The sequence below is a fragment of the Argopecten irradians genome, chromosome 1 (assembly GCF_041381155.1).
Source record: "Argopecten irradians isolate NY chromosome 1, Ai_NY, whole genome shotgun sequence".
Lineage (NCBI taxonomy): Eukaryota > Metazoa > Mollusca > Bivalvia > Pectinida > Pectinidae > Argopecten > Argopecten irradians.
The window spans coordinates 67988714-68001497 of NC_091134.1; the positions used below are offsets into that span (position 1 = coordinate 67988714).

At 36.8% G+C, this 12784-nt stretch overlaps 1 protein-coding gene across 1 annotated transcript; it reads right to left on the reverse strand.

Annotated features, from left to right (window-relative positions):
* Positions 1–1556: 1556 nt before the first annotated feature.
* On the reverse strand, positions 1557–11891 carry LOC138306322 (ashwin-like). The gene is made up of 4 exons (XM_069246760.1): positions 11754–11891; positions 6319–6512; positions 2108–2573; positions 1557–1928 (listed from the first exon to the last, which is right to left on the reverse strand). The coding sequence occupies exons 1-4, from the start codon at positions 11850–11852 to the stop codon at positions 1866–1868; spliced, it is 822 nt and encodes a 273-aa protein (XP_069102861.1). The 5' UTR covers positions 11853–11891; the 3' UTR covers positions 1557–1865.
* Between the last annotated feature and the right edge of the window lie 893 nt (positions 11892–12784).

Consider the following 12784-nt stretch of genomic DNA (forward strand, 5'->3'; position numbering starts at 1 on the left):
TTACGTAGTGACTATAACATAGGGTTAGTCACTGACTATGTTAGGTTACGTAGTGACTATAACATAGGGTTAGTCACTGACTTTGTTTAGGTCCTACGTAGTGGCTATAACATAGGTTAGTCACTGACTTTGTTAGGTTACGTAGTGGCTATAACATAGGGTTAGTCACACTACTAGTGCTACTAGGTTACTGTTGTGACTATAACATAGGGTTAGTCACTGACTTTGTTAGGTTACGTAGTGGCTATAACATAGGGTTAGTCACTGACTTTGTTAGGTTACGTAGTGACTATAACATAGGGTTAGTCACTGACTTTGTTAGGTTACGTAGTGGCTATAACATAGGGTTAGTCACTGACTTTGTTAGGTTACGTAGTGACTATAACATAGGGTTAGTCAGTGACTATAACATAGGGTTAGTCACTGACTTTGTTACGTAGTGGCTATAACATAGGGTTAGTCACTGACTTTGTTAGGTTACGTAGTGGCTATAACATAGGGTTAGTCACTAACTTTGTTATGTTGTGACTATAACATAGGGTTAGTCACTGACTATGTTAGGTTACGTAGTGGCTATAAGATAGGGTTAGTCACTAACTTTGTTAGGTTATGTAGTGGTTATAACATAGGGTTAGTCACTGACTTTGTCAGGTTATGTAGTTTATTTGCTAATAGCAATATATGTATATAGTTGTACATAATTTGACTTTCTTTAGGCTAACTTGATTTGCACTCTTCTAAGAAGAGAAGTCTTCTCAATATATCTTCCAGCTCGTAGTTGGAAGAGCTAAGCCTTATAGAATAAAAAAGAGCTACAAATTGAGTGGTTGGATATTATATTTTAAAAGCAGAAGAGGGCAAATTTAGTTTTTATATTAGGTTCTTAGTGTCATAGCAGAGCTTTTAGAAGTCGTTCATATTGCTAACAAAAAATAAAGATTAAAAAGATTAGAGTCAATTATTGAGAAGAACGGTCATTATATTGTTATGTAAGTATTCCATATGTATTCATAGACAATATACAATGTACATGATTTCACCCATAGAAACAGCCTCAGTTAAAAGAACAAACAAATTAATGTAAAGACAAATCAGTTTTGACCTTGTCACTGGAAAAAATTGTGGATCTATTTTTAAAAACCACTTTGTAATAATCATTTTTATCTCTCTAGCGTTGATGCATGATATATTTACTGGAGGAATATTCATAATGTAACACATTTATTCATGTTAAAACCTGTTACTTTTGTATTTTTGTTATACATGTACATATGTATATGTAAAATGAAAAGCAATATGTTCTTAAAGTTTAAAACAAAATAAATGAGCCTTTCAAAGATGAAGAATGGTTTGTGATTTTTTCTTTTATTTTAATTAAAAGTACAGCTGGTTTATTCTGTAAAATGTTTTCATGGTTCAGAAGATTTAATTCACACTCTTGAACAATCTCTTGGACCAGTTATAGTTTAGATCACCAATGTTTAGATGAAACAAATTTGGAGCAAAGCAAAATCATGCTGATAAATCCTTATAAAACAGAAAACAAGAATGTGCTGTTCAAGATTTAAAATCATTTATTTTGAAAATAATAACTAAGATCAATAAAATATTTATACTGATGCATGTATACAGTAAATTCCATTCGTCTCCTATCACCAAGCTCTTTACAATGTCAATATCATCATATCAGGTATGCAATCCAGGCATGAGCATATGTTTATTATTGACAATAAAATATTTTAAAAAATATTGAGAGCTAGCTTTGTTCTCACTGCTAAGTAAGAATTTTACCATCGCCACCATCATTTGTATAAACATAAATTATATTGATGTTACCGGTAGTTTGTCATTCTCTGGTAGTATACCTAAGGCCAAGGTATCCGTTTTATTCTGATCTTTTTATTTGATGTTGGAGTAACACTGGATTCCTGAAAATAGAGATTAAACAACTATATCTTAAACTCGGGTCATTTGTAAATATTCTTCTGACGACTTAGAAGAACATGTACATTATAGCATGTACTGTAAGATATATTTTGTGAAAAAGGTCATGTGTTTACAAAATATGTATTGTACTAAATAAATTTCAATCGTAAAGAGTACCAACCTTTTCTGTATCTCCATCTCTCTTCTGTGCTTTGGAATTAGGACTTTCAGATGTTGTCGTAACTTTGTTTGGTGAGGTCTGCTGCTTCTCTTTAGCACAAGGTCCTGAATCAGTCAGGTGTTTGTTAATAAGACAAACTGTTTTGTTTTTATTCATAGAAATATCCTCTTTTGGTGTATTCCCAGGAGAGATACATGGAGATTTGTCTTTGGGGCTTAATCCTGGAGAAATTTCTGATGATGAAAATGTTATCAACTTGATTTTCTTTTTTCCTTGTGGTGAATCTTTGTCTTCATTAGAATCATTATCTTGTGCCTGTGATGGTTTTGAAGTAGATCCCAACTTGATTGTTTTCCTTTTAAAGTCAATACAAGATGGAGGTGGTTTTAGACGGTTTTCAGCTTTGGAAGGATCATTTAATGATGTAATAAATCGAGAATTAATAGAGCTGTCTACATGCTGTTTCCTGCAAAAAAAAAAAAAAAAAATGTGAAAATTGTCATTAGCTAAAACCAATTTACTAGTATTTCTTTTAATATATAACTTTCTCAATAATCATAAATATTATGTCGATCAAGTTAAGACTTCTCAATTATTTGTATACTTTAAACCATCCTCGATACTCCAGGGGTTCCAGTCACTTACGATCACTACAGCCCTGGACCATCCTCGATACTCCAGGGGTTCCAATCACTTACGATCACTACAGCCCTGGACCATCCTCGATATTCCAGGGGTTCCAATCACTTACGATCTCTACACCCCTGGACCATCCTTAATATTCCAGGGGTTCCAATCACTTACGATCTCTACACCCCTGGACCATCCTCGATACTCCAGGGGTTCCAATCACTTACGATCACTACAGCCCTGCACCATCCTCGATACTCCAGGGTTTCCAATCACTTACGATCTCTACAGCCCTGGACCATCCTCGATACTCCAGGGGTTCCAATCACTTACGATCTCTACAGCCCTGGACCATCTTCAATACTCCAGGGGTTCCAATCACTTACGATCTCTACAGCCCTGGACCATCTTCAATACTCCAGGGGTTCCAATCACTTACGATCTCTACAGCCCTGGACCATCCTCAATACTCCAGGGGTTTCAAAATGGAAATGTCACGGTTCATGTTTTTTCAGCTCGGTTCTGTTTCAACCTTTTTTGATCGGTTTTCGTTTTTTTCGGTTCGGTTCAGACAAATCTTAATTGAACACTTTTTAAGTATATTTTCTATCAAAAACAAGTTTTGCTTTAGATTTAAAGATGGTATATCACTTCAACAAATGTTTTTTTTCTTTATCAAAATTTTACTTCTAATTAAATACATATACATTTGTAGTTAATTGCGTCCTGAAAAATTATCAACAGCACTATATCCTATATAGATTGAAGTTCTAAAAGTGCATGCAGCAAAGAAATTCATTAATTATTTTATATCATTTTGTGTCTTAATTAGACATATAACACGATTAAATACCAATTTTTGTTCAAATATTGAGTAATGAGTATTATTTATGATCTGTCAGCAGTGGAACATCTTTAAAAAACATAATTGAACATTTTCTTATCTTTTTAACTCTTTCAGTACTATTGACACATTAATCAGTCACAGAGAGATATATGTCCTCGTATCCTTTATGATACATTATTTCGTCACTAAAACTTTTCTTGTATCCTTCATGACGCATTATTATGTGATGATTGACATGTGAAAATTGTAAGTTTTACCGCAAATCAATACATCGGTATTATCTCAGAAAAAGTGTTTAAAAAGTATTATGCATTGGAATTATAATAGAGATAAACATTATTACGTACCAGGTGCATGTTCAATCGTAAAATGGTTTAATTCACGGAATATTGGCCGACGGAAATGGGATTGTTTACAATCGGCAACACAATGGCGGCTTGATTTAGCTGCCGATATTCTGCGGGATTGTTATCGAAAAAAATATAATAAAAAAATCATCAATTATATAATATCAAACAATAAGTGAAATATATCATTTAGATATTATGTATGTGCAAAAAAATGAACCGAACCGAAACTAAGAATTATTGTACCGAACCGAACCGTACGGTTGAATTTTTCGGTTAAACCGTGACACTCCTAGTTCCAATCACTTACTATCACTACACCCCTTGACTATCTCGCAGTTGAACCATCACAGGCCTGCAAAAATTTTCTCTGAAGACTACAGAGAGAGCGACGCCAAATTTCAAAGCCACACGTACAGTCGACCACAGTTTACCGTTTTACGGCTCTTTTGATGTGCATCAAAGGACTAAATTACCTGTTCTGTTGCCTCCAGTTTTGCTATGAGATAGCCCTGTGGTGTAGAGATTTTATTTGATTGGAACCCCTGGAGTATCGAGGATGGTCCAGGGGTCTAGAGATTGTATGTGATTGGAACCCTGGAGTATCGAGGATGGTCCAGGGGTCTAGAGATTGTATGTGATTGGAACCCGGAGTATCGAGGATGGTCCAGGGTCTAGAGATTGTATGTGATTGGAACCCTGGAGTATCGAGGATGGTCCAGGGGTCTAGAGATTGTATGTGATTGGAACCCTGGAGTATCGAGGATGGTCCAGGGGTCTAGAGATTGTATGTGATTGGAACCCTGGAGTATCGAGGATGGTCCAGGGGTCTAGAGATTGTATGTGATTGGAACCCTGGAGTATCGAGGATGGTCCAGGGTCTAGAGATTGTATGTGATTGGAACCCTGGAGTATCGAGGATGGTCCAGGGGTCTAGAGATTGTATGTGATTGGAACCCTGGAGTATCGAGGATGGTCCAGGGGTCTAGAGATTGTATGTGATTGGAACCCTGGAGTATCGAGGATGGTCCAGGGGTCTAGAGATTGTATGTGATTGGAACCCTGGAGTATCGAGGATGGTCCAGGGGTCTAGAGATTGTATGTGATTGGAACCCTGGAGTATCGAGGATGGTCCAGGGGTCTAGAGATTGTATGTGATTGGAACCCTGGAGTATCGAGGATGGTCCAGGGGTCTAGAGATTGTATGTGATTGGAACCCTGGAGTATCGAGGATGGTCCAGGGGTCTAGAGATTGTATGTGATTGGAACCCTGGAGTATCGAGGATGGTCCAGGGGTCTAGAGATTGTATGTGATTGGAACCCTGGAGTATCGAGGATGGTCCAGGGGTCTAGAGATTGTATGTGATTGGAACCCTGGAGTATCGAGGATGGTCCAGGGGTCTAGAGATTGTATGTGATTGGAACCCTGGAGTATCGAGGATGGTCCAGGGGTCTAGAGATTGTATGTGATTGGAACCCTGGAGTATCGAGGATGGTCCAGGGGTCTAGAGATTGTATGTGATTGGAACCCTGGAGTATCGAGGATGGTCCAGGGGTCTAGAGATTGTATGTGATTGGAACCCTGGAGTATCGAGGATGGTCCAGGGGCCTAGAGATTGTATGTGATTGGAACCCTGGAGTATCGAGGATGGTCCAGGGGTCTAGAGATTGTATGTGATTGGAACCCTGGAGTATCGAGGATGGTCCAGGGGTCTAGAGATTGTATGTGATTGGAACCCTGGAGTATCGAGGATGGTCCAGGGGCCTAGAGATTGTATGTGATTGGAACCCTGGAGTATCGAGGATGGTCCAGGGGCCTAGAGATTGTATGTGATTGGAACCCTGGAGTATCGAGGATGGTCCAGGGGTCTAGAGATTGTATGTGATTGGAACCCTGGAGTATCGAGGATGGTCCAGGGGCCTAGAGATTGTATGTGATTGGAACCCTGGAGTATCGAGGATGGTCCAGGGGTCTAGAGATTGTATGTGATTGGAACCCTGGAGTATCGAGGATGGTCCAGGGGTCTAGAGATTGTATGTGATTGGAACCCTGGAGTATCGAGGATGGTCCAGGGGTCTAGAGATTGTATGTGATTGGAACCCTGGAGTATCGAGGATGAGTATAAACATACTTATTTTGGTATTAGTTTCATGTTAGCGGTTTTCATGCTTGCTGTTTTGGAAGCGCTAATTCATGTAGAGGGCAAAATTTTGTAAATGGGTATTTCTGGTATTGAATCATTGAATTGTACATATTTATATCTTTGGATGCTAATTTTTCTCATTTGTAGGAATTTTAATTTCAATCTATTAAGGAAAAGTGTCTATACATTCCTTCATATCAAAAATTACTAAAAATGTACCAGAAAATTTAGAGCCAGGCTTACTTTTCAGTTGGTTCAGTTTCATCAGGTGCCATTATTTTTCTTTTCTTGGCAAGCAGGATTTGCTTTCTTGTCATCTCTCTCCCCCTTCGGTTCATCCTATATTTTCTTTGAGGTAAGGGGATGACATACTTGTAGTATAGCTCCACCAAATCATCTTTCTCCAGTGTCTCAATATCTGGATGGCTAACATACCTCTGTAACAAATCAAGTATTTAAAATTAGTTTTGGTAGAAGGAATGTCAGAAAACTTATTGGTCACAAACGTTTCATAGATATACACATGTATAGCCATTGTCTAAATATGTAATCCATACTTAGCACAAGTTATGATGACCTACTCCAAAAGAGGAGATACATGAATGTTTAAAAGTTTATAGTGGGTCAGCTGTCACTCAGGTGGCAGAGAACACTTTTTGTCTTAGCCAGTAGAAACTTGGTTTATCATGCCATAGAACCAGACTTGGTCCCTAGTTCAGGCATCGACATAAATGTGCATTTTACTGATTATTTTACATTAGGTTGGTTGTTTCAACTTTATGTCCTAGGCCTATTAAAGTGTACACGGAATGGAAAATGATATTTAGATATGTTATTCTGTTTGATCTCCTGACAAGAATGTTGAAAACCGCATCAAAATCGGCCGCTTCAGTACCGAGATACCGCCCTCCGAAGTGCTCGATTTTTACCTGTATATCAACTGCTAATCAGGGAATCGGCCGCTCACGCTGATTTGGGGAATAACCGGATGTGACGTCATGAGGACAATGGCAGTGAGGTGTTTGGTAGTGGGGTTATAGCACAAAGGTGGACATATATGTATTCCTAAAATGGGGTTACGAGAATTTTACAGATATATATACAGTGTAAAGTTATGGTGACGATTTAATTATATAAAAAATAGGAAATATTGCAACTGAAATCATGCTAAATACATAAGTAGATTAGCGGAAATTATAAGTTATTTATGTTTCTGGTATAAGCCAGGTGTACCTTGTGTAAAAACTTTTAAATAGAGATCTTATCTCTGTTTTAACAGCTTACTAAATTATCAAACCTGGGGAATATTCAATTTTCATAATGTCATATAAAAAGAGACGAATTCGAAAAATGATGGTCATATAATTATCCATTTGAATATGTTTCTGTATAAATAAAAATTCATTTGGCCTAAGGATTTCAAGAATCAGAATAACAAAAAGAAAAGGTGTTAAATGTATTTCATAGTTCAATACACGTAAATATCACAGACATAAATTGGTTAGGGGAGTAAATAAAAAAATAAGCAACTTGAGAAATTGAATTTAAAATACATAATTCATTAATAGCTGTAACGAGTCTATCTTCCTTTTATAGCTACATATACATGTACATGCATGAGAACATATGTTATTTTAACAATATTCAACAGTACATTTATTGGTCATATAGATTATCATTATTAGTATTATATAATGATCGATATTGACCGAAATTCACAAAGAATTGGATATCCAAAATCTAGCAACTACCAGAAATATCAAAATTCTGACATTGTGCATCATATTTGCATTGTTCTTTCTCGACATGCCCTTTGTAAATAATTTTGTAGTTTCTGTTACAAAAATACATAAACATATAACTAGAAATATATATACGAGACAAATGTATACATTGGTCATTCTGAAATATACAATTATGTATACATCTAGTGATTTATACACTTGTTATATGTTATGTTCGAACGGTATATTTTACTGTAAACCAAGGATTTATAAGTGTAAACAAATATGACATAATACAACAATTTAATGATGGTCCATCGCTAACTTACCTGTGATCTTACTTTTGACACCTGACGTGAGCTAATCAACGAAGCGTGACAGGTCACTAAACACCTTTCTTACGTAATCTGGGTTATTAGCCCCCTCATTAGTCTCGGTTGACCACGCGTTTTAGTTACTGCAGTATACAGGTAAAGAGATAAACGCAGCACGACATTGGCTATTCGGACGTTCTGATTTTGTTTTGTACTTGATATCTGCAACTTGAATCAGACTTAGACATCTTCAGTCTTTTTTTTGTCTGACTCCTGCATGATTTATTTTTTCAATTAAAGACACTAATAAATGAACTTGAGCGAAATATCAACAAGTCGTCGGATGTATTGTATTATATGAAAGCTGAATGTATTTCGTCAAAAAAATGGATCAATTTCAGATAAAACGCAATAAGTAGATGCATTTACATATATGCAAAAAATTCTGTTTAGAATCATAACTTAATTCGTATGGGTAGGTTATATGAAAAAGTCAGAAATTTGTAAAGCAGGTTTGACCAGTACAACGACCCGAGTCGGGTTTTGGATAACAAAGTCAAGAATCCTTTACATAATATTCATGTATATGTGATTCCAAATACCGTAGATTTGCAACGTACGTGGATTATTATAAACATTATATTGTGTATAATTGTGCAGAAATCGTGCAGAAATCGCGCAGAAATGTTCATTTATCTAAGACAGGTACATCAATATATGCATGGTATAAATCCCTATTTTCAAGCGTATTACAAACTCATATCTGTGATTGAGGATAATATTAAATAGGTATCGGACATGTACACAGGTACTTGTGTCTGTAAAAATCGATATTTACAAACAGATAGTTTATATTAGATGGCAGACACAGAAAATCGCCACTCTATCTTATGCGAGTAGAGTAGGTCCCGTTGTCCTCGTGACGTCACAGGTCAGGGGTCCCGAATCGGGGTCAATGGCTTGGGGCTTCAGGTGTGTTCTAGAGAAAAGTCGCATTATCTCTAATACCGTATTCGCTATGAAACTCGTACTTTCTCCATTCTAAATTTTATACAATGACACATTTATCAAGCCTTATATACCAAACCATTCCGTGTACACTTTAACAGCTAATGTTAGGTGACTTAACTTATTATAGGTGCCTTTTGACTACTCTGATTGGCATATGGATTTGTATAGAAGAAACTTGGGAGCCCAGATAACATATTTCATGTTCCTTGTTATAAATTGATGTGATTTAAAATGATATTTTTTACAAAATCAGTTTAAAAGTAATTGGATTAATTTTGAAAGAAATTCTATTATGCCAGGGTAACAGGGTGAGGGTAGCAGGGTCTACATATGTATATCCTGTAGACTGAAAATCAGAGCACAGGGACTTTTAAATTGGGAATTTTTACATCTGAAATAGGGAAAATCTGGTGATATTAGCTGCAACTTCATATTTCTCAATGGAAATAAGTGCAAATCATTCTTTTTTCTGTGTTTAATCATTTCATACCTGCACATAAACTGTTGGTAGTAAACATTAATTGAGAAATTTAGGTACCACTCGGAAAAAAAATCAGTATTTTGAATTGGAAACAAGTCCTGCAGTAGTGTGCCAACAGTCGGTATCTAAACCGCACTCCTGCACTTAATGGTCCATTGCTCTACTGATTTCCAAATGTGTTACAATACCTTGAACACACATCAGCCCATGGCCACGTGCTCCATTGAAGCCTTTAGTCAACTAGACTAGCTTGCTGAGTCTTGTTGATGATGGTTTACAAAAACGGCATTATCAGTTATAAGGGTGTGTCACAATGCTTGATATTAGCACGTCAACATCCATGAGACTCAAGGGGTTACTATCACTGTCATTATTAAGTTATATCCACTCCTGGAATACAGTTGAGTATAAGCTAACCTTTACACCCTAGTGCACTTGGAGTGCACTATATTTGAACTATGTCATAGCAAAACTGATGTACAAGCTACATCAAAAGAATAAAATAAGAGTACACTGTGGTTGACTGCATGCCTTTAATGTCATCATCAAAGGAAGTCTCTGGAGGCCTGTGATTGGTAGTTTTGTTTTCTCTCCTGAATTGCCTGCAGGTTAGTTTAGTTAAATTTATTATGATGTTAGTTCAGGGATGGCTATATCTGAAACGTCAGTGACAGTATTATGTCATACCATATACACACACCATACCCCTACTCCCATAACATGAGAGTTAACTAGTCAGCCATTTCTTTAAAAATTGTATATTTGGATGTTATTTTGATGACTGTCGACTCTCATTTCCGAAGGCCTATTTCTTTCATGTTCGTTCAGATGTCAGATGAAAGCAGACGGAAAAATGCAATAATATAATTATTTATAGCTCTAACCACCATGAAACCTAAACCAGACATCTATCTGAGCTGTCATAATGTTAAGTCTGGTTTCAGGGCCAGAGCGTCTTGGGCTAAGGATAGGTCTACTAAATAACTGCAAAGATGGAATTTCAAAAAGTCGCCTGCAAATGAGCAAGTAGGCAAACATTATTCAAATTACCGACTTACATGTTTCGTCATCCATGCTTTCATACTGCACGAGAAAAATGTGACCAGACCTGACCTGTTTGTTTACATTTGTCCACTATACGTATAGCCAGATTTAGCGGTGCTGCCGGACCTGGTCGTTATCAGTGACCGTGTAGTTTCATGTGTGGCATTGCACGAGGTTTAACAACATATCGTTTCAAAAGTGTCTCATAGTGCTGTACAGTACATCGAACATTGTTGGAGTAACCATGCCCTTAAATTTATCCTGCAACTGTCCCACATACTGACCGATAACTACTGCCGGATAAACTTGTGCTTTATCCGTCAATACGATATGCTTTATCCGTCAATACGATCACGTGAATTTGTTCCATATCTGACGGCACTTTTTCTAACTTGACCCAGAACTTAAACCTTCTGGTGAATGAAATGTCATTCAGTCCCGCTAAAACGTGACGTCACATTCACCGAAATGACGTCATTTTTACGATATCGAAAATCTCATATGGCGGTGTCGTCTTTTTCTTGGCTCATGACAAAGATATGTATTGTTAAGTAATTCTTTCATGGGTATTTATTGTTATTTGAGTATTTTCATTTCCTTTCAGTGATATATCACACTGAATAGAATTACGGTGACTGTTTGTGAATGAGCTTATTTATTTCCCACGGCAGTAAAAAGGAGTGCACTCTCATGCGGTTAAGTGAATGAATCTTTACCTCCGCATCAAAGAAGCGTCTCGCTTCGAGCAAACAAAGTAAGGAACTGTCAATTTGCTTTCGTTTTGAATGCCATAATGGTTGCAGGATAAACAGAATACACGGTTAGTATCTTACAATACAAGTTTTATTTTGGTGCTCGACACGGAAAGCCGAGATGACTCGGCAAAGCCTCGTCATCTCGGCTTTCCTAAGTCTCGCACCAAAATAAACCTTGTATTGTAAGATACTAACCGTGTATTCTCTATATACTGTACATGACCAAACCAATATGTTGGTCCTGAATATTGCTTATCGCTTTTTTTGAGAGATATCGATCATAATGTATTGATATTCGTAATCCTGACTATTTTTTTTTCAAACTTCTATATATATTGAATAAAATCACCTGTCTCAATATGTCTAAGAGTCCTTCTTTTGATAGTAACTCGGGATAAAGCCAATCAAACTGCTGCTTTCGTTCGGCATCGTGTTCTTTAGCAGCCATGTTTTTTTTTTGTGATTGACGTGCCTAAGAAGCTTCAATAATCACATACACATAAACGTTTATTCGAATCAGAATTTGACAAATAACGGCGCGTTTGATTCACTAATATAGAAACGAAGGGAAGTAAGATTTTTTTTCGGACTGAAGAAGGCCCTATAGTGGCTGAATATATATTCCATAGAAATGATTTTGATTTTACTTTGAATTTATTTATTTTGGCCTTTTATTTCGGATTATTAATATACTAGCTTTATACCGTTTTTCCTCATTATGAAGGGAAGTAACTCTGAGAGATCAGAGCATGTAGCCTAATGTTTCTAAATAGGCTAATAGGCTTAGTGACACCTCGCAAATTATAGTGACACCTAAAACCTACCTATATTATTACTTGTTTTTTGCCCAATATAAAGTCTTTGTACATGTAATTGCAAATGGAACAGAATTTAGCGAGTAAAACATTAACGCATAATTATCATGTACAGGTAGAAAACAGACCTATTCATTTGATTTTAATAACTCTAGTTTAGCAATACCAAGCATTATCAAACATCATTTTCGGGGCTAAACAATTTCTTCTTAAAACCATTTTCCGTCTCGGGGGGCTTCGTCCCCCTGAACACCCCCCCCCCCCCCCCCCCCCCCCCCATTGACCCGCTGTGGGCCTACCCCTCGCCTGGGCTTGCACGTGTAAAAGCCTCTAACACACGTTAGCTACGCCACTGATAGCAATGGTGGACAAATCTAAGTGAATTGAATAGTTATGCCAGAAACATAGATGCAAAAAAAAAAAAAAAAAAAAAAAATGATTGTAATATTGAACTTCGCAAATTCAGTTTCCTATATTATCCATGCGCATTTCGAAGGAAAATAGGATCTAACATGAGTGTTCATTTCACAATGAGATGTTATGAAACGAGTCTTAGAAGTTTTGT

Bases quoted from the DNA above. Each gene is read 5' to 3' on its own strand.
- LOC138306322 (XM_069246760.1), bottom strand. From the start codon at position 11,852: ATGGCTGCTAAAGAACACGATGCCGAACGAAAGCAGCAGTTTGATTGG. The intron at 2,574-6,318 runs GTAAGCCTGGCT...TTTTTTTTGCAG, and splicing joins GAAACTGAACCAACTGAAAA to GAAACAGCATGTAGACAGCT. The intron at 1,929-2,107 runs GTTGGTACTCTT...CTCTATTTTCAG, and splicing joins GAGATGGAGATACAGAAAAG to GAATCCAGTGTTACTCCAAC.